The sequence below is a fragment of the Anabrus simplex genome, chromosome 3 (assembly GCF_040414725.1).
Source record: "Anabrus simplex isolate iqAnaSimp1 chromosome 3, ASM4041472v1, whole genome shotgun sequence".
Taxonomy (NCBI): domain Eukaryota; kingdom Metazoa; phylum Arthropoda; class Insecta; order Orthoptera; family Tettigoniidae; genus Anabrus; species Anabrus simplex.
This window is the reverse complement of record NC_090267.1, coordinates 131,997,198-132,020,759: the sequence shown is the minus strand read 5'-3', so window position 1 is coordinate 132,020,759 and position 23,562 is coordinate 131,997,198. Positions and strand designations below refer to the sequence as shown.

The 23,562-nt window shown below is 37.7% G+C and overlaps 1 protein-coding gene across 1 annotated transcript in view; it reads right to left on the bottom strand.

Moving 5' to 3' along the window:
• btv (beethoven) overlaps positions 1-23,562 on the bottom strand; it is a 594,436-nt gene that overhangs the window by 450,388 nt on the left and 120,486 nt on the right. Inside the window, exons 10-12 of the mRNA XM_068226811.1 lie at positions 19,294-19,539; positions 4,884-5,102; positions 374-543 (exon numbers count right to left, since the gene is read on the bottom strand). Of these exons, the coding sequence (XP_068082912.1) occupies positions 374-543; positions 4,884-5,102; positions 19,294-19,539 (635 nt within the window). The remainder of the gene's footprint in view (positions 1-373; positions 544-4,883; positions 5,103-19,293; positions 19,540-23,562) is intronic.

Genomic DNA, 23,562 nt, shown 5'->3' with positions numbered 1-23,562 from the left:
AAAGCAGTTTAAATGACACCAGGTAAATTAATTATTTATGGTCTGCTGGTAATTTAGGTGAATATTTAGTATGTATTGTTGTAGCTTTGACTACATTCTGGTCCTAAAGAGGGTTTAATGCACTGCATTTTATGTACTTTAAAGTCCATTAAAATTAGTAGTATGGATTACCTGGGGGTTTTTTTTATTTTATTAACCGTTCACCCCTTCCCGGGCATTAGAATGGATAATCGAGGTTTTACTGTACATGTCCTAACAGTTGAAAAACCTAATTTGAATTTTAGTAGTTCTGAATATTCTTATGAATCCCATGTGACCTATATACATTCTCCCTTTCAAATTACAACTTTTTTTCCACTTAAAAAAAATTTACCTCAGCGTTTTATTGTGAATGGCAGCTCCTACATCTCGAGTCCAACTGTCGAACTGATCTGAGTGATATTCCTTTAAGTCCCTCAACATTTCACCAACAGTTCTTTGCAGCTCTTGGTAACCAGTTAAATCTTCCAGAATGGTGGCACTAGTTTTCTCAATATCTCGAACCTGTATAAAAAAATAGAATGCAAATAAATACAAAAAAGCAGTATGTTACAGAAGTACATGAACTTAAGTGACTCTTTACACAGTTTTAGACCAGGGGAAACAGTGCTTTTATTTTTATTTTTTAGAGTATTCATTTATTTAATTTAGCATATGGCTTTTATGCCAGGAATGTCCAGGCACATGTTCAGCCCTCCTGGTGCAGGTATTTCTATTTGAGCCCCATGGGTGACCTACTTGTCTGGGTATGAGATGATGATGATGATGATGATGATGATGATGATGATGATGATGATGTACGGGGAGAGTGAAACTCAGTGTCAGCACATATTCTACTCCTGTTGAGTAACACAAAAGGATCTGCTCTAGGCTTTAATATCCCCATCCGATTGACAAATCACTACCAACAATGTCATATGCCCTCACTCCATAGGAGCACTGTGGAGGTGTTTGGAATTGACTTGACTTTTGGAATGCAATCTAGTGAGTAGAAATTTTACACTACCACCTCTCCTACCCTACCAGCCAACATTCTGATGATGAAATTCCTGGTAGACAGACAAGTTTTTCTTCTAAAAATACAGAGCAAAGTCTCTGCAAAATGTAAATAATTTCTCCTTTTCTTGACATGGCAAAAGCCTAAAAGCTATATTACCATGTTTATTTTGCAACACTTGTTTATTAAGTCTCAGACCCTTTCTTTTGTCTGCATCTTCCATCTTCAAAGAATTAGACCCTTTCTTTTTTTTTCATCAAAGACTAGAATAAAGAGAGTTGTATTTTCCTTTAAACCAACAATCCCCAATCATTATCATTTGTCTGCATTCTTAGTATATACGTCCTAACTGAATTATTTTAATTGTTCTTGCGACTGTGGTACCAACAAGCAAACGATGTAACATATCACTCAGAACTGCCCATAATATCTTACAGAGATGAATCAGATCTGCTCCTAGAGACCTAATCTAACCCCATGGCACTACAGCCCTTGAAGGACTTTGGTCTACCAAGCGACAGCTGCTCAGCCCAAAGGCCTGCAAATTACAAGGTCTTGTGTGGTCAGCACGACGAACCCTCTCGGCTGTTATTCTTGGCTTGTTCCTAGAGACACCATAGTCAATTGATTATATTAATAACATTCATCTTCCTTTGTAATTATTTCTTCTGGGTGTAATACATTTTAATGCTTTAGGGATGAGAGAAGAGATCAAAGCAATTATGTTTTATTAAATAACCATAGGTCTGAAGTAAATAATTGAAGTACATATTAACATAATCGAGAATGAAACTGAATAAGGGAAATGATGATGATGATGATGATGATGATGATGATGATGAGAGAACAAAACTATTACATTTCAATTTAATTGTAATCATGTACAAAATCTATTCTAAATCCTCCTGCTGCAATACAAGCCCAGCAGCGACATATCATTGTCACAGATATACTAAAAACAATGGGTTGGGATATAGTACCATATCTGAAGTACTTATTTGATTATTGTTTGCATGAAGGAGCAATACCAAATGAATGGAAAGTTACTATAGTAGCCCCTGTGTACAAAGGAAAAGATGATAGACATAAAGCTGAAAATTACAGGCCAGTCAATTTGACATGCATTGCATGCAAGATTTGAGAAAACATTATTTCTGATTATAATAGACATGTTTGCAAAATTAATACCTGGTTTGATAGAAGGCAGTTCAGGTTTAGATAAGGTTATTCCACTGAAGCTCAACTTGTAGGGTTCCAGCAAGATATAGCAGATATCTTGGATTCAGGAGGTCAAATGGACTGTATCGCAATTGACCTGTCTAAGGCATTCGATCGATCATGGATCATGGGAGACTACTGGCAAAAATGAGTGCAAGTGGACTTGACATAAGAGTGACTGAATGGGTTGCCATGTTTCTAGAAAATAGATCTCAGAGAATTAGAGTAGGCAAAGCTTTATCTGACCCTGTAATAATTAAGAGGGGAATTCCTTACCCTGGAATCATGGACCTTGGACCTTTATATAAATGATATGAGTAAAGAAGTGGAATCAGAGATAAGGCTCTTTTTCAGATGATGCTATTATTTAGAGAGTAATAAATAAGTTACAAGATTGTGAGAAACTGAAAAATGACTTTGATAATGTTGTGAGATGGACAGTAGGCAATGGTATGATGATAAACAGGGTTAAAAGTCAGGTTGTTAGTTCCACAAATAGGAAAAGTCCTCTCAGTTTTAATTACTGCATTGATAAGGTGAAAGTTCCTTATGGGGATCACTGTAAGTATCTAGGTGTTAATATAAAGGAAGATCTTCCATGGGGTAATCACATAAATGGGACTGTAAATAAAGGGTAAAGATCTCTGCACATGATTATGAGGGTGTTTAGGGGTTGTAGTAAGGATTTAAAGGAGAGGGCATACAAGTCTCTAGTAAGACCCCAAATAGAGTATGGTTCCAATGTATGGGACCCTCACCAGGATTACTCGATTCAAGAAATGGAAAAAATCCATAGAAAAGCAGCTCGATTTGTTTTGGGTGATTTCTGACAAAAGAGTAGAGTTATAAAAATATTGCAAAGTTTGGGCTGGGAAAACTTGGGAGAAAGAAGACAAGCTGCTCAACCAAGTGGTATGTTCTGAGCTGTCAATGTAGAGATGGCGAGGAATGATATTAGTAGACGAGTAAGTTTGCGTGGTGCCTTTCAAAGAAAGAAAGATCACAATATGAAGATTAAGTTGGAATTCAAGAGGACAAATTGGGGAAAATATTTGTTTATAGGAAGAGGAGTCAGGGATTGGAATTACTTATTAAGGGAGATGTTCAATAAATTTCCAATTTCTTTGAAATAGTTTAAGAAAAGACTAGGAAAACAACAGATAGGGAATCTGCCACCTGGGTGACTGCCCTAAATGCAGCTCAGTAGTGACTGATTGACTGACTGGTTGATTGATAGGCATATCGTCGTTGCCGGGGCAAAACCTCCTATGTGATAATATTTTTGGAGATATACTGACCCGCAGCACATACATTATGAACAGCGAGAATGCCTTGACAATACGCACACAATATTACACCTTAGATGACAGAATCATAGGTTATAAACTTCATGGTTCTGATCCGTATTGAATTGCAAGTACAAATGTAATTATTAAATTAATGTAGTAATGGTCCACCTTTCAATACTATAATATGTAATATGTAATATTAAATTGTGACATCAATTGTGTGCATGTACATTTGTTTAGTTATTAGGTGTTTTACATTAAGGCTGAAGATGGCCAGCCCAGGCCGAAACTAGTCCCTAATTAATATAATTTAGAATATTACATATTATAGTATTGAAAGGTGGACCATTACTACATTAATTTAATAATGACATTGTTAGATGACAGAACCTTACCAGCCAAAGTTCTAACCTAAAATATTTCACATAGGAGGTTTTGTCCCGGCAGCGACGATATGCTGTAGAGAGTAAGTTGCTGCAAGCACAGAAGTGACAAGCTCCTCCTCTGATTCAACTGAAGTCACTTCAAGAACTTCTTTTTTTTTTCTTTGGTATTTGTTTTACATCACATCAACACAGACAGGTCTTATGGTGATGATGGGATAGGAAAGGGCTAGGATTCGGGAGGAAACAGCCATGGTATTAATTAAATTGCCTGCCATGAAACTGGGAAACCACGGATAACTTTCAGGGCTCAAACCAACTGTCTCCCGAATGCAAGTCAAATGTGACCCAAAGAGTGTAGCCAACTCACTCGGGCCACAAAAAAAAAAAGTCAAGAGGGGTGAGGTCAAGAGCAGCATCTACTGCACCAGGACGATATGCTTCTTAAGAGTATTTGTAAACAATTACAATTAAACTGAAATGTAATAGTTTCATTCTCAATCACATCAAAAAGTACCTGAATTGTCAACTTCTTACCTATGGTTACTTAATGGAACATATTTCTTTTAATCTCTTCTATTATTCCTTATTGTATTTTGTTACACCTAGTATTAAAAAAAAAAAGAAAGAAAGAAATAGATAAAAGACACAGACAGCCTGATTAACGAAGGAATGAATGAATTAATTAATTAATTAAATTTTAAAGTTGATTTTTTGACTCGACAGAAAGCGGCTTAACTGCCCTATAGTTTTCATTTTTCTTCGGCAAGTCATCATCTAATTTACTTGAAAAGGTGAATTGCCTTAACAAATATTGGCCTTCAACGAAATCAGTTTTAATGAAAGAAATTATCACTAGTAAAAATATAAAAAATAAATACATACATAATCAATATTTTAGTCTCAATTGGTAGTTATTTGAAAATATTTCAGCTCCACCATGAACTCAAAACATACCTTGCACTCCAACTGGCGAACCCAATATATATTGCTGATGACTTCAGGCATATTCATCAGTCTAGTACGGTTAGATTCTCCACCAGACCCAAACTCTTGATTGGCACTGCTGATATATTCCATAAGGGAACCAAGGAGATTCTCTCTCTCAGCAACTAAAGTACTCTTCACACTGGGACGATGAATCAGTTCTTGATAACGCTTAAATTCTTGCAATAACTGCAATAAGACAAATTGTTTTATGGAGAGGAAATCTCTGTTATGAGCTCATAATAAGCACTTCACTGACTGACACTGAAATGTAAAATATTCCATAGGGTATCTGCTTCTAAATATTGGTCAGTTTAATGAACTTAAAATAACACTCGCCTAAAAAATTTAGGTAATTGAAAATTATTTGAAGTATTTCATAACTGCATGTGCTGATTTTAAATGTACCACAAATATTTTTCTCTTCCATGTAGGGCTTTTTCACAAAGTTAATGGAAAATACCTCCTGATGGTATGAAAGCAAAATACATTTTGCCAGGTGTTTCAGAGGCTTGTGTGTTCAAACGACCCTTAGAGCTATGCCAGCGGGAGCATATGCTTCTGGTATGGCCATCCAAGCTGGAGAGGTCCAAGGTGATGATCCAGACTAAGAGCGATAACCTGGTCCTCCAGGTTGGGGGTTGGACCTGAGGTTAACACCCTCTTCCAGTAAAAAAAACCCCCTAAAGTTACGAAAATCCAAAGAGCAGAAGCCGGACGGATTAATAGACGATGACATGGCATGTATCCTGGACAACGAATGGTAAATACAAGATTGGAAAACTCGTCTCCAAATTGGTACCTGGAATGTTCAATCTCTATATAGTCCAGGATCTCTTAAGAAGTTATTGGACCAGCATAGGAAGCTCAATGAAAGTATCATCACCATCCAAGAAATTCGATGGACAGGGAGTGATGATGTATTGGAAAAGAAAGAGGGTACTATGTTATATAGTTGTGATGATAGCAAACACGGGTTTGGTACAGGCTTTCTTGTTCATAAAGATCTGAAACACTTGGTGACTGACTTCACGTCCACAAACCCAAGGCTGTCAGTAATTAGAATTAAAGGAAGATTCTTTAATTACAGTATAATTAATGGACATGCACCAACAAACTCTAGTGAAGACCTAAAAGATGAGTTCTATAATGCCTATGAAAAAAGGTTATGGTTAAATTCCCAAGGAATGATATCAAGATCGTAACTGGGGGATTTTAATGCATAACTTGGAAGGGAAGCCATGTTCCAGGCAGTAATTGGAGCCCACAGTAAGCACCAATCTACTAATGACAATAGAATAAGACTGGTCTGTTTCACAGCCTCCCAGAATATGGTAGTGGGGTCCACCAGAATTCCTCAAAAGGAGATACATAAGGGCACATGGAAGTAACCTGATGGTGGAACTATCAATCAAATTGATCATATACTGATAGACCAGAGGCATAGATCAAACTTGATAGATGTATAAACTCTTTGTGGACCTAATGTGAATTCAGATAATTTTTTAGTATTGGCTACGATAAGAGTAAGGATACCAAATGCCCAAAAGGAAAGACAAATTGGAAGAAAAAGGTACAATAATGAAGCCTTGAAATCAACAGAAACTTGTGAATTGTACTGCCAGAAAGTCTCTCAGGTCCTAGAAAAAAAAACAACAAGTAAGAGCAAGAATATTAAATGCCCAAAAGGAAAGACGAATTAGGAGAGAAAGATACAAATTGCAATATTGCAGAGAAAAGGAGGATTGAAAAGACAATAAGAACACAGAACATAGAACAGAGATGGTTAACTATATGAAATGAAATGGCGTATGACTTTCAGTGCCGGGAGTGTCCAAGGACATGTTTGGCTCGCCAGCTGAAGGTCTTTTGATTTGACACCCGTAGATGACCTGCGCGTCATGATGAGGATGAAATGATGATGAAGAGGACACTTACACCCAACCCCCGTGCCAGCAAAAATTAAGCAATGATGGTTAAAATCCCTAATCCTGCCGGGAATCAAACCCGGGACCCCTGTGACCAAAGGCCAGCACGCTAACCATTTAGCTATGAAGCCGGATGGTTAACTATAAGAACAGCTATAGATAAATCAAAAGATGTACTAGCGATGGAAGGACAATTTATTTATTATTACTATTATTTTATTTATTTAGCTTATGGTACAAGTTAAGCCATGCACAAATTGAGTAACATGTGAAAGCAACAAATAATTTACAAAATTGAATAAATATAAAAAGTCAAGATAAGACGTAAAGTAGAAATCGAGAGGGATACGGTATGTACAATACATAAAAATAGAAAGAAAAAGTACAAAAATACAAAAATGATGTAAAAGATAAGTAAATACATAAATTAAGAAATGAAAACTGAACTAGGATGTCCAGTTGTTGCCGCCATTGAATAGCCGTTGTTGAAGCCGTCAGGAGGTCATCCATAGTTCTGCGGAAGGCTCTATGTGTGCACCTGATGTGTCGCATTGTCTGGAGTTCTTCCCCACAGTCACAGCTTGGAGATGGTCACAGGCCCCAAGAATGCATCGCAAAGCCGCTTTTTCCATGCCCAGTGTGCACTCTGTTTATTGAGACACATACACTCCACGGGAGATAAAATCCGGGCGGAGGATGTGTCAGGTCAAATATCAATCTCCATTCGTCAGGGGCCTTAGCAGTCTATTCTTCATTCCAAGTTTGCAGACCCCAGTGGTTTTCTTTCATCATTTTTTGAGACAGCAGTAGGGGAGAGTGTTTGGATTTCAGTCGGGTTGAAGTGATTCTTTGGATGTCTTGATGAATTGAAAATGATTTATTGGCCTGTATTTTACTTCCTTCTCGGATGAGATTGTTCATGCGACATAGATCTGGAGGAAGGATGTTGCTAAGGATTGGAAGCCAGTGCAGTGGGGTTATTTTGATGACACCGCTGATAATCCACATTGTCTGATTCAGGACGGTGTCAATTTTCTTGGTGTGGGCGCTATTCAGCCAGACGGAAGAGCAGTATTCAACTGCTGGATAAACCAGACTTAAGGCAGAAGTACGTAAAGCTGCTGTGGATCCCCATGTGCTGCCACATAGCTTACATAAGATGTTGCTTCTTGTACTTAGTTTGCCTGCATGGTTGGAAAGATGTTTACTGTATGACAGTATTCGGTCCAGTGTTACACAGAGATATTTTGGGTTTGGGTTGTACGGTAAAATGCTGTCATGGAGAGTCACTTTCAAGATGGTATGAGCCAATATGCTACTCAGAGGAAAGCAAGATGTTTCTGTTTTGGTTGTGCTAGGTGTAAGGCGCCACTTCTGTAAGAAATTTGTCAGTAAGTCTTTCGTTAGCATGTTCTCAAGGCTGTGGAATGTTGTGTGTTGCGTGGCTATGCAATTATCATCGGCATAGGTAAATAGTCTTGATACTGTTTCTGGGATGTCTGCGAGATAAACATTGCATAACAAAGGGTCTAATATGGAACCTTGCGGGAGTCAATTATTTAGTCTTCTTGGTTTGCTCAGGGTATTGTTCATGACCACTTGAATTATTCTATCTGAAAGCATGTGATTGATAAGATTTGTAGTGTTTTTACACTGTAAGTTTTCAGGAGTTTATACATTAACCCGTTCCTCCATACAGTGTCAAAAGCAGCCATGGGATCTATGAACACCGCCCCGGTCTTTAGCTTTTCTTCAAATCCGGCTTCAACAAATGTCATCAGAGCAAGTACTTGGTCTTCGCAACTTCGTTCCGGTTTAAAGCCAGCTTGTTCTGCGGGGAGGATCTTGAAGATGGCTGGACTGATTCTGTTGTAGATCAGCCTTTCCAGTAGCTTGTAGGTTCAGCTTAATAATGCTATGGGTCTATAGCTTTTGGGAGCATTGGGCAATTTTCCAGGTTTCAAGAAAGCAATGACCTTTGATCTCTTGAACTCCGGTGGCAGGTGTCCTGTGAGTTGGATGGATGAAAAGAAGTCAGCAAGCCATTTCGTAGCGTTTTTACCACAGTGAACGAGGAACTCATTACGGATGTTGTCAAAATCTGGTGCCTTTCCCATTTTGCAACTTTGAAGGGCTATTGTGACTTCATCTGCAGTGAATGGTGATGCTAGCTCTAGTATAGAGGAGCACAATTTTCTTCGTTTTTACAGGTCTCTTCTGATTGTTTTGGAGTGTGCTTTGTCTGATTTAGTCCTGGACATCTGAATGATCGTGTCTGCTGTCTGGTTTGACTTCTTGAGGTGTTTGTGGAATGGTCTCCTAGTTTCTTTAGAAGGCTCCAGGCTTTTTCACTTGAATGCTTAAAGTCTAGTTCCTCAACTGTTTTACTCCATCTTTCCCTTCTGTCTTTATCTAGACTGCTAATGACATCATCTGCAACTTCTGTCTGTCCAATCTGTAGGAATTCTTAATACAGAAGCTCACTAGTGTCGCTCCAACATGGTCTGTTATGTATGTTATGTATTTTTTGGCCACTGAGATTACCATCCTGGCAAACTTCTGGTAGTTACCAGGGGTGGAAGCAATCCATCGGATATTGCTGTCTAGGTCTTGAGAAAATTGGTACCAGTTGGCTTTGGAAAATGTCCATCCTGGGTCAGTGAGACACAACACACACACGGTTCATTATCGGCATACTGGACGCTGGTGGGGAGCCGAACTTGTGCTGCAGCGAGACATACAGAGCCATGGCACACTGAAAGAATCGTACGCTAAGACGGGCTCTCGCTCTCAGCTCATTTGAAAATAATACCAATTTGCATTCACTGTCCTCTTCTTACACGGAGGTTTAAATAATACTGTAGATGGATTTGTTTGCAGCGTTAAAAAAGATAGTCAAAACATAATTCCAAAGTAACTACCTAGTAAATAGGCAGGCTATTAGGTTCTCCTATTTGTTAGTTTAATGAATCAGTATTAAAGCTTAGTTGACATTTGACAATTAATGCAACTCAACTTTCTAGCCTACCTTATGACTATAAGTCATGCTCGTGACCTCTCAAAATTGTCTGTTTTATATTGGGAAGAACCGCTCTGTATTTCCTCAGTTCAAATGTCACATCATTGCACAAGACTTCAATAATCGAATCACAAGATCACCGGTGTATGTGCACAGTGGGTAAGTGAGCCGACTGATGCAATAACTTAAATAAAAAGATACTGAATCAGAAAACCACAGGGCTACACGACCCTAACCGCATGGCCAATTCGCTCGCTCATCTTTCAAAATATGTTTCTATCAGCAGAGGATTTTTTAAAACCATCATATTTTGTATAGGCTACCCGAGATGCAGAGTAGCCCTGCACAAGTGCCTATTTTCCCCCTGCATTTCATTTTTTAACTTACTTGTTTTGTATTGTGTACTTACTGTTGTGGTTGTAAAATAAGTTCATTTGTTTTGGTAAAGTATGTTATAGTTGTAAAATATGTTCATTTGTTTTGGTAAAATATGTTTATTTGTCGGACCTTGAAAACTGACTGTGGAAAAAGAAGAACTGGTGGAAAATCATAAAATTTCTTATTTTATTTTCTGTATGTGAAGATATTTAGGGTTGTTTAATTACTCTGCTACTTCTCCAAGTTTATTTGTTTATTGTGAAAAACTTTTATTATGTAGATAACTGTATTATTAGCATATGAATGTAAGGTAAATCATTTTGTGGCAGGGTGTGGCCGCATGTGTTTGTGCTGGTAAGATGATTCTAGCGATTTCCTGTTGCATCAGAAAGGTAATTTCTGGAAGCTTTGTAAGGGATTTGGTCATCAGTTTTCTCTGGGCCCTCATTGGCCAAAATAAAACTCCTTCTTATTGGCGAATGTAAGAAATGCAGGTGTGCTAATTGGTTATTTCTCGATTTCACCACTTCCGGCTCCTGGCCATTTGACCAGAGCCAAGTTTGTTCCATCTATCTTTCTGGTTGGATGGCGAAGGGAGAAGGTGTCTCCTCCATCTGATGGGTCTCCCGGCCCTCCAAGACAAGCATTATTTAGTTTGTGTTTTGGGTTTTAACTTTCAAATGTAGTTTCTTAATTTAAATTTTCTTTACCCTCCGGAGTTTGTCCGGGATTTCTTCCACTCACCAATTTTAATTTCACATGACTTAGTCTTTGCGGCTAGTCATACTCATTTTGTTTTAGAGGCATTTCCCTTTTCCTTTTGGCTTTATACATTGTGTAGTAATTATGTAAAATTTCATTCCCCTTTTCTTTTGTTTTAATTGTGTAAAATATGTAAATTTTAAATTTCCCTTGGGTTTGCCTCTGGTGGTGCTGTTTTGTCTTAGCATACTCCCATTCAGGATACGCTCCTTATTTGGAAGTGTTTTAGAAAAGGTTGCTTCCTGAGCGGTCTCTGGGTTAAGATTTTTATTATTTTCACTCTTTCTTTTCCTTCTTTATACCTTAACATGTAAGTGTGGTTTGTTAACGTGTGGTCCTTTTTTAAACGTATTTGGTTAAGTTATTTCTGTATATTATTTTAAACTCACCACCGTGAAGCTTGTACTCTTGGTATGATGACTCTCTCTAAATTTGCTGTGTTCACCTTAACTTGTGTCACTGATGACCCCATTTGTAATGTTATTTTCCAGTTGTTATCATTTTAGTAAGAGGAGCCTCCGTGGCTCAGATGGCAGCGCGTCGACCTCTCACCGCTGGAGACTGTGGTTCAAAACCCGGTCACTCCATGTGAGATTTCTGCTGGACAAAGCGGAGCCGGGACAGGTTTCTCTCCGGGTACTCCGGTTTTCCCTGTCATCATTCATTCCAGCAACACTCTCCAATATCATTCATAGCATTTATCAGTCATCAATAAATCACTTTGGGAGTGGCGACCCCATAGTACTTCCAGCCTATATATATGATTCATTCATTCCATCCCTGACCCGGTCAATGACTGGAAAGCAGGTTATAGGTTTTCATTTTCATCATTTTAGTAAATGTAATATTTAATTTTGTTTTCCCGGCAATGCAATACGTTCTCACGGCCTGGGTAGGGTCCCAACCGCTTCCCACCTCCGTTCCTTTAGTTATCATGCTGGCTAACCTGGTAGTTATATTCTGATGTTTTTCAGTACCGATCGTGCGTGAGTGTTCGATTTTATTATTATTATTATTATTATTCTTGCGTTCCGGCCTTCTAAGAACCATGTTACAATTTCAATTGTCCTCCTTAGTTGTTCTTTCCTTTTCTTCTAGTATTCTTTCATTGTTTCACTGTGTTTCTTTTTCCTGTCTTCAGTCCACTTTGTGGCTGTTTTCCTTTCCTTCCTCCCTTGGAATCCTTCCATTTGTAAGACTTTCTTCCTAAAAATCTTTCTTTCCAATAATTCTTCTTCTCGTATGTTGTTCCTTTCCAGGTCTTTCTTGACTTCTTGAATCCAGGTGGTAGTTGATTTTTTTTCCCAAAGGTATTTGAAGATTCGTTTAGTTAGTCTATTGTCATCCATTCTGTAAATGTGTCCAAGAAATAGCAATCTCCTTTTTCTTATTGTTTCTGATATGTTTTCTACGTTCTGGTAAATTTCATTGTTACTTCTTAATTTCCAAAACTCTGCCATTCTTAGAGGACCTAATATTTCCCTTATAATTCTTCTTTCTAATATTTCTAATTTATCAAGCTTGTAGTTCAGTGCTAGACATTCGCTGGCATAAAGGCATTCTGGTTTCACTACTGTGTTGTAGTGCTTTATTTTAAGTTTTCTTGATAAGCACTTTTTGTTGTAAGTATTCTTAGTTATACCGTACGCTCTTTCCATCTTTTGTATCCTCTCCTCTATAGCAGATTTTTCTAAACCATTTTCTTGAATTGTCTCGCCCAAATATTTGAATTTCTTTACCTTTTCTATTTGGCCAATATCTGTTACTAAAAACTTTGGGGCACTCTTTATATTCGTCAAAAATTTTGTTTTCTCGGCAGAGATTCTCAAGCCTGTCATGTTGGCTGTCTTTTCAAGGAGATTGACTTGCATTGCTGCATCTGTAAGGCTTTCTGAAAGTATGGCAAAATCATCTGCAAATGCTAGGCAATTTATTGCAATACCTTTGTTCTTCTTCCCCAGCATGAGTGGCAATATTTTAGATTCTCTCAGTTTTTCATTCCAAATTCTTACAATTTTCTCCATGACACAATTGAAAAGGAGTGGAGATAGACACCTGTATTTATTTTGAAAGGTCGAGATACTTCACCCATACATTTTACTTTCAAGATAGTTTCTGTAAGTGTTTCACGAATTAGGTTTGCCAATTTAGTTTTTAACTCCAAATTCACGGATTACTTTATCTAGGGTTTCCCTATCAACAGAGTCAAAAGCTTTTTTAAAGTCAATAAATGTTACAACTATGTCTTTGGAGTTTATTAATCTGTGTCGAATTATAGATTTCAGGTTGAAAATCTGTTCGGAGCAAGATCTTCCTTCTCTAAATCCACCTTGATATTCACCCAATTGACTGTCCAGTGTCGATTTTACTCTATTTAGTAGTATTGTTGAGAATATCTTGTAAGCAACTGGCAAGAGAGATATACCTCTGTAGTTGTTGACATCTTGCTTGTTACCCTTCTTGTGTAATGGGTGTATTAGAGCCACTTTCCAATCCTCTGGAATCTTTTCTGTTTCCCAAATTTCTTCAAAGATTATTTGCAGATCTTCTATAATTTTTGGTTCAGCCCATTTTAAAAGTTCAGCTGTTATGGAGTCTTCCCCACTAGCTTTGTTATTTTTAAGATTTTTTATTGCTTCCTTTATTTCTTCTGCTGTTGGAGGTGAATCAGCTTCTAGATTTTCCTGAATTTCTGAAAATTCTAATTTATGATTTGGCTCAGGGCAGTTCAGCAGGTCTTCGAAGTGTTTTGCCAGAATCTCACAATTCTCGGCATTGTTAATGCCAATATTACCATTTGCATCTCTGAAGCAAATACTCCGGGACTGATAACCTTTCAGGTTATTCTTAAAGGTCTGATAGAAATTTCGGGAGTTATTTCTTACAAAATTATTCTCAATTTCTACTAGCTGCGATTTTTCAAAAGATCTTTTAACCTGCCTTATTATTCTTGTTGTTTCCTTTCTTTGTTATTTAAATAGCTCATAGTGTTCATTCTTTCCGGAACATTTCCATTTTTTCCACTTTTTTGTTCTTTCCATAAGTGCTTCCTCACATACGTTATTCCACCATACTTTCTTTTTAGTTTTAACTGATCCAAATACTTTCTTCGCTGCACTATTAATCTGTTTAGATAATTCTGGCCATTTGCCATGCTGAGTTATTTTAATTTCTTCCTGAAAGTTTTCTATAGTTGCTTGTGTAATGTTGAGCCTATCTATGTTGTATTTCATTAATTTTCTCAGCCTTCTTTGATTCCTGCGAGATAGAAGCTTTAGCTTAATTTTAGAGAGGTAATGATCAGAGTCAAACTCCCCACTTCTTATTACTTTAACATTCATAATTTCCTTAATACTTTTTTGAGAAATAGCTACGTGGTCCAACTGAAACTCACCTAACATCGGATTTGGGGACACCCATGTTTTAGCCTTTCTTGGAAGTTTCTTAAAGAAGGTCGACATTAATTTTAGGTGAAAGGATTTACAGAGATTAATTAGTCTCATGCCATTTTTGTTTGTTCTTTTGTGTGCCGGATATGCCCCTACTGTTTTGCTGAAAACTTTTTCTTTGCCTATCTGTGCATTAAAATCACCTAGTAGAATAATAACATTTGATTTTGGAATTTTTGACATTTCATCATCTAGAAGACTCCAGAATTCTTCAGTTTTGCTTGGGTTCTTGCTATTATCTTCATTTATTGGTGCATGACAGTTAAAAAATGTATACTTTTTGTTCTTGCATTTAAGTGTGAGAAGAGATAACCTTTCTGAACTAGATTTGAATTCTATAACATTATCAATTATTGCTTTATGGACATAGAAAGCGGTACCTAGTAGTGGCATTCCTTTCATAATTTTGATTTCTGGTTTACCTTTAAAGATTCTATAATTTTTGGTTTCTGTTACATTCTCATCCATAAACCGTGTCTCTTGAGCTGCTAGGATCTGGATTTCATGTCTATCTAAGAAAATTTCCAGTTCTTTCTGTTTCCCGGTTTTTAGCAATGAATTTACATTAAGAGTGCCTGCAAAGAATTTCCTCTTAAATTTAAGTCTGAAAGGATTCCAAGGATGCTCCGACTCACCCTTATTGCAGATGTTGGGACTTCCCAGAACCCTAGGTCCCGATGCATTGCATAACGCAATGGTGGATTTCTCTTCCGAGCTACCACCTGGAGTAGTGCTTTCATTCAGCGGACTTTCCATTCTGCAACTGAAATTGTACATTGTACAAGGTAGGAAATTAATTCCAAGATAAGATCGGATTGTTAGTCCGAAATGATTTTTTATTCGTGCTTTACTCCACTAGGTTCTTCCGCTCTCTCCGCCATTGGGACATTAAATTCCTCATCCGCCTTCGAGACCGTTGACCAGGTTTCACCTGTAACTCTAGGCAGGGGCCCTTACAGGGTGCTACCATCCAGAGCCAGATGGACCCAGGTTTTTTTACAAGGTTGTTACTCCTCCCCCTCCTCCTTCCCCATCACTGGGGCCATCAAGGACCACGTTAAGTCTTGTTGCATTTGACACTGAACTTGGCCTTCTTTAGAGCCCAAATTTCCCTCATTCTTTGTGAGTGGGCCTGCTTACGCTCCTCTGTCCAAGGGGCACCGTGTCTTCTCTTCGGTTGCTCGTCTCGGTTTAGCCCGTTCGTCAATATTTTCTTGCGGAAGAGATCTCTGTTAAGGGTGTCTTCAGCTGAGATACGTAGCATTTGCAGGTCTTCTTTGGTATTTCTAAACCAGGGAATTGTGGTTTTGGGGTTTGAATAAAAAAAGTGAAAGATTTCTTTAGTTAACTTTCTTCCGTGTTATTACAAACAAAAATAAAATTTAAAAAATATATGAACAAGAAATTTAATTCAAAAGAAAGAAGAATTTAAAAATTAGAAATAAAAAAATACATGACAATCAAAAATTACTTAAGAGTAGTGTGACATGATAATAACAAGAAATCTTATAGAAATTCATATGAATTTTACAGAATATAACTTCAAATATTCCTTTACATGTAACATAATAAAATTACAATCCAGTCACTCAGGAAATCACTCAAAATATTCCATTATATGCAGTGCAGCATAATAATTACAACATAATCACACAGAAACTTTACTATTTCCAACACCTTAATACTATAGTTAACTGTAGATTCAGGGGTTCCCCTCAGTATAGGATATGATGATGGAACCCACCAAGCAGCATCTGTTCCCAGGTTACGGGGCTGCATGGGGCAACTGTACTCAATATTAGGAGCAGCCTGATCAAATGCGGGCAGTAACTCTAAAAATGCCTTTGGGAGCGATGACCCCTTCATACTAACAGCCTACAATGAAAGTTCACTGTTGAGCCAGAGGAAGTCAGTGATCCACAATCCAATCCAATCCAACATCAAAATGGACAAGGGGAATGATAATTATGATCAGTAGTATGATGACTTACTACTTGTTTAATGTTGTAAATACAACACTTAGCACAGAAATTTACAAAAAATTTCTATGATACTGGAGTCTGTTCTTACAACAAAAAGTTCTAAGACTACAGATAATGCATTCCAATCATTATCAACTCCCTAAGTGATAAACAGATATTCATTCTAGTTTGTTTTCTGCAGTCTACCCTTTACTTTATGTGAATGATGGGGTCCAGCTTATGATACACGACTCTTTGCTATACGTTTTATGTTGCAACAACACAGACAAGTCTTATGGCAATATAGAAGTTGATTCCCATATGGAACCTGAAATATTTGTCCCAAATGAGTGGTCTTAATTAGATTACAGCCCCAGCACTTGTCTGGTACAAAAATGGAAAATCCAAAGACAATCATCCATAGGGTTGCCGACAGTGGGGTTTTGAATGCAAGCTAACAGCTACATGACCCAAACCACGTAACCAGCTCGCTCGGTAACAGGGCTTTTGTATTCAATTGTTAAAATAAATCCGTCCGTCCGTCCGTCCGTCCGTCCGTCCGTCCGTCCGTCCGTCCGTCCGTCCATCCATCCATCCATCCATCCATCCATCCATCCATCCATCCATCCATCCATCCATCCATCCATCCATCCATCCATCCATCCATCCATGTCTTCTGTCTGTACTTTTTAAATAATAACCTGATTCTGTACTTTTAAACCATACAAGACAAACACTAGTCTATGCTGAGTTTAATTTAATTTTTGTCTATCTGTTTGGCTGTTACAGTATCACAAGAAAATAGATAACGGGATTTTCATGAAACTCATCATGTTAAGAATGAGGGTAAGCAGGATCTTACGTATAAGCTGTTCAAAATAATTCAGCAGGAGGGGGCCTCAAAGGGGACTGAAAACCTAAAACTGAATATACTCTCTCTTTTCTTTTTTTGCTACTTGTGTAACGTCGCAGTAACACATTGAAGGTTTATGGCGACGGATGGATGGGAATGAGCTAAAAGTGGGAAGGAAGTGGCCGCGGCCTTAATTAAAGTACAGCCCCAGCATTTGCCTGGTGCGAAAATGGGAAACCACGGAAATCCATCTTCAGAGCTGCTGACGGTGAGATATGAATTCACTGTCTCCCGACTGCAAGCTTACAGCTGTGCGACACTAGCCGCATGGCCAACTCACTCAGTGTACTTCTCTTAAGAATGTCTTTACAGGAAAATTGGTGTTGAGACAAAATTTACTTAGAATCTTATTTACAAATTTTTTGTTCTATACATTTTCAGGATACAGTGAAAAAAAAAAAAAAGGAACTATCTGGAAGAGGGCTTCAAAGGGGGCCTAAAACATAAAATCTTTCTCATGGTTGGTTTTACAGAAAAACTGCTCATAAGAAAATTTATTTTGAGTCTTATTTTCTGATAGAGTAAAAAATAAAGGAAATATCAGTGGCAGTCACGTGAAAATTTAAGTCCACGAACCAATAACGAGCTGTATGGAGTTTTGCTATAGAAATCATCCTGCAATGTTTTGAAACCTTTGTATACCTGTCTGTACTCTTTTAACATTAACTTGACACTTGCTGGAATTTTGTGATCTGTATCAAATTGAAGGAGGGCAGAGATGAAGGCCTGAACGTAAAGAGAACCAAATACTCTAACAACTCTATTTATAATATCACTACATTATATATTTGGTGTGGAATCGCTGAAAAATTGGACAACTACACATTTCTGAAAGATGTTTCTAATCACAGAAGATTTAATGACAAGAAGTGTTCTGTGGTCATCAGATGGTAATATTACTAGCTAGGCCCTTGGAAGATATTAGAATGCTCAATAAATTGTTGACAAAAATGTAATTAAGCACATGTTAAATGATTGTTCCATCAACAACAGGTACAACAGCTAGCATATCATAAGTCATACCTGTCAACTTTTAGAAATCAAGAATAGGAAGTTTTTAAATTCTTGGATTTCATCGCGTATGTTAAGCCATGGTCTGGATGAAAAAAAAGGACAGTTACAAGGCGAATTGACCATTAAATTTAAAATCTTATACTAAGAAAACATGGTTACAAAAAATGTAACAAACGTAGAAAAAATGCAAAATAGTTTCCTTTATTTGTAACATGAAAATTAAAAATCCAATGTTATAGGTATCTCTGAACACATGAAGATAATGTGTGTTATGTTTTGTGGCCATAATGTGAAGAGAAAATACCAGAAACTGTCACCGACACAGCTCTCTGAAATACATTTAACTCATTAAAATTATGAACTAAGAATGAACACAAATGCACTGAAATACGCAAAACTACCATAGACAAAACAGATCAATATGTCTCACGCATTTAACACGAGACTTCGACAGAGGGAAATACACAGAACCACAAAAAAAATCACACGTGGCCTACAACTCCAACGAAACTACGCACAGAAACGATGTTAACAGCGTGGGAACCACACAATAAGAAACTCAATCTTTCGTCCCGATTAACGGAGTCACTAGCGCACGCTAGACTCTCTTGTAGGACAACTGCCATCCAGAATTCCCAGCTGTAAAACACACACGATGCTCTAGTGAGTGGGAAATACGATGCACGAAGGCGATAGACGATACACTCGCCAAATAAAGCATCAAATAAGTACGCTTGAAAATGACATTGCGTAAATTACTCAAGCACACAATAATTTATACTAGGAAAAGAGTTTTCACCGTACTCGAGGTTATATTGCTCAAAGATAGGAAGAAGTAAAAATAAATCAGAAAATCAGAAGGCGAGTTAAAAAACAGAAACTTTCCGGGTAAATCGGAAAGGTTGGCAGGTATGATAAGGTAACATATAAAATTTCACATTTATTTTCACAATTACCTGGAGTGTATTGGTATTCATCCTAAGCTGGGTTTTCAATTTCAATGCAACTCTTTCTTCAGTAGGACGAATTGATGACTCAAACTGTTTAATAGCTGTTCTCCACAAAGGCTCTGTGTATGGATTGTACTGGATAGGATTGAGGCCTATAAAGGGCTTGAATGTGTCCTTTGTTTGGAGTTCTTCCTGCTCACTAGGGGAAAGTAAGCGAGTTAACTGACGATGCAAAGTCCGCAGGTGCAGAATCTGGAAATTTAAATAATTGGCATTACATGTGTGAATTACTTACAGTAGATTTATCAAGAAAAATTACCAATGAAAAGGGATCATCACCATCATCTGCTGCAACAATATATAATTTTATCATAGATACACTCTTACATAAGTTCACTGGACAAAAAATTAGTCAGGTGTTTCTTTCAATGCATTCGACTGACAAGACCATTACGACAAGATAACCATCTTGTATGAACTGACAATACTATTATCATAAGGTTACCATCTTGCATGAACTGATACTACCGTTACCATAAGATAAACGTGTGATGATGGGCTATTTGGTTGGTTAAATTCAGCAAAAAGAAGCACCTGAGCAAAAGAAGGCACCAAATGAGATACATACAATGGTATTACAAGCCACTATAGAAAGGAACATAAATAAGAACAGATAATAGAATAAACAAATTGATTGGTCAAGGAAGTACAGTAATAGAGAAGTAGGTGAGGAACACCATGAAAACTAGAGAGGGACTCTTGATACTTTTGAATCTCAATACCCTAGATACTTAAAGAGGTATCGATATCTAACAATACTACAACAGATGAGCTTAATGTCTGTCTGTCTGTCTGTCTGTCTGTCTGTCTGTCTGTCTGTCTGTCTGTCTGTCTGTCTGTCTGTCTGTCTGTCTGTCTGTCTGTCTGTCTGTCTGTCTGTCTGTTCATCAGGCCGGAGGTGGTTAAATCCCCAAATAGCATCACCAAATTTTATGCGGTTATAGGGAAACTACAGAAATCAATAGTGGTGATAAACAAGGCATACTAGGCAAGATGAGGAGTCAGGTAGTTTGGCACTGCTTTCCTCAATGAACCCAGTACTTTTATAATACTACCATATGTTAACAGAATACTAAACTTTTTAATGAGCATCACTCGCTAATTCACGTTCCCGATGAGCAGTTGGTGGAAGACGTTACATAGTGTTCTTTTGTAAGTAAGACACTGGATTATTCCTCTCCAAGGAAATGCACACTGTGGGTAGTGTTTTATAGGTAATCTGGAAATAATGTGTTGTTGGGCACAGAACTGACTATTGCTAGAAGAAATTGTAGGCCAAGTGTTCAGCGCTTGGTCATTTTTTTATTGACTGGACGTGGCATTTGTCTTGCATCCAGTGTGCAGAAGTTGTTGTTGTTGTTGTTGTTTTACATTGTGAAGTTGTTTGTTTAACAGTGTATAGTGAGGTGACTGAGTTTGTTTCACATACAGTTATAACCTGGGATAAATAGATTCCACAGTGATTATGCTTTTGTGTTTATGTATATAAGGTTATGGTGGATAGTCGTCTTATCAGGAGGATACCATGAATAAGAAACGTTGCCTTCAGAACTATGTTTAGTTGTGGTGTATAGCTTGTAGAGGATGTTTGTGGATGTTTATATTTGTCTCATAATGTGATGATAATATTGTTTTGTTTTGTTTCGGGAGTAGTGAAATTTGTATTAAATCTTTTATTGGTGAAGTAAGGAAAAACCTGGCACGCTACTCAAAATTTAGTTACAGGGTTAAACAGTAACAGGCAAGGTAATGAAGCAAGTTTGGAGCCTCATCAGCCTGATGACCATCGCCTTGAGGGAGGGAGTTCTTTCATGCTCTGCAGAGTTAATTATTCCTGTAAATCTTTTACAGGTGGTGCCCAATTTTATTATTTATACTTTATTCTAGTTACCATATATGCATTTTGTATTTTCGATTTCGTCAAAACAGTACATCGTAATTAATTTTGTATAGTTCTTATAATCTTTTATTTAATAAAAAATTGAGCTTTTTAAAATAATGTAATGTAATGTTTAGCCATAAAATAAAGATGGACTATTTTCATTTGATTGTTGTTGGCAATATGACTGCTAAGTGGTGCCATCTATAATTAGCTTGACTACCGTATCAAAGCGTTGCCGTTTTGTTGGTCATCGCTAGCACCTGATCAGGTGTGATTTGCAAGTTTATGAAAGTTTTATTTTCTTTGTGAGATAATCATGAAGTTTATTATTTTTTTAACTAGTACAGTGTGATGTCATGGAAATGACAACATGGTGATAAATCACAAATTAATAATCCTTTGGAGGCAAGAGTGCCCACTTAACCTCTTAACTGGGCATGACGTATATATTCGTATGCTGAATGTTACAGGGTAATGGGCATGACGAATATATACGTACTCGTCTTTTACCGCGAATATCTCCTGGGTATGACGAGCTACTTTGCCGCGTCATGTATTGTCATCTTAATTGATTTTTTTCCCACATGATGGCAGCAAATACCACATACCACGCTTCTTGAAGCTTATCTGTTTTTATTTTATAACTGTGCGGTGCTACTTGTCCGCAGTAGGCCAAATATGGCAGCATCTAGTTCAATGCATAAGTTCGAAATGCTCGAAGAAAACGAGATTATTCAACACTAAGAGAATGATTGCGATGATTTATCTTCTCAGAAATCCGAAGATGAGTGGTTTGATACAAATGAAGGTGAGTCTCATAGTGAAAGTGGTTCAGAGAATGAGAATTAAGAACAAGATGAACAACATGATGAATCGGATGAAGGCGAAGTGTTAGACATATTTCAACCTTCCCCGCCGCGTGGTGTTGTCAGAAATTCGTATTTTCTTGTGCTAGTGGTGTAAATGTGGACTTCCACAATGAATCCAATGTGTTGGAATATTTTGAACGGTTCATAGGTGATGATATGTTTCAACTTATTGCCGAACAGAACAATGTGCATGCTAAACAGTTTTTAGAAGCCCATCCGAACTTGAAACTACGGTCATGAGCGAGAGATTGGGTGGATACAAATCCAACTCTAATTGGACTTCTAATGCTGCAGGGGATAGTTCATAAGCCAAAAAACAGTATGTACTTCTCAAAACAGGAAAGTATCGCAACCCCTTATTTTCAAAAATTATCTCTGAGAAAAGATTTCATCTTCTCCTGAAGTTCCTTCATTTCTCCGACAATTCCAAATTTGATCCTAACCTGCACAATAAAAAGCTCTATAAAATTCAGCCGGTACTCGATCACCTACAATCAAGATTTTCTTCTGTATACACTCCTGAGCAAAACATGTGTTGATGAGTTCCTCCTTATATGGAAAGAATGACTGGGCTGGGTGCAATTTATTCCATCTAAAAGAAGCAGATTTGGCATGAAATTCTATAAACTTTGTGAAAGTGGGTCTGGTTCTCTGTGGCATTTTGTAGTTTATAATGGTAAGGACACGATGTATGGTCAAAGATATCCCGGTGAGAATATTTCAGCCAGAAATGTACTAGAACTTACTCACAACCTTCTAGATAAAGGGTATTGCTTCTATCTTGACAACTGGTATACTAGTCCAAGACTCGTTGACACATTGTGTAGTAGAAATACTGATTTTGTGGGGACTATGAGAACCAACAGAAAGGAATTCCCAGACACAGTGAAGAGGGCCAGACTGCAGAAAGACGGGAAAAATTGCAGCCTTTCGTGAAAAGCAAATGATCATGAAATGGAAAGACAAAAGGGATGTTATCTTAGTCAGCACAATCCATGATGACAGCATGAGCGATGTTAAGACAAGGAAGGGAGTAATCCATAAACCATCCCTTGTTCTAGATTACAACAAGAATATGGGAGAAGTGGATAAAAATGATGGCCAAGTTCCTAGCTACAGACTTGCCAACGAACGCCTAAAGAAATATTACCAGAAGATGTTCCATTACCTGATTACGCGTGTTTGAATGCGTCTACGTAGACTGGATTTTGAACTGACCTTAGCAGAGGACTTATCTTCAACCAGAGGAGTGTTAGAACAGCATCCAAAAGGACGTCAAAATCACCAACACCTTCTCGACTAGTGGGGCGCTGCTTGCCTGATTTTGTTCCAGGTACATCGAAGAAGATGTGTAGTGTGTTGGAAGAATGGAAAGAGAAAGAGTCCATGATCTGGTGCCCTGATTGTGAGAAGGCACTTTGTGCTGCACCGTGCTTCAGGCAGTTTCATACAGACAAATCACTG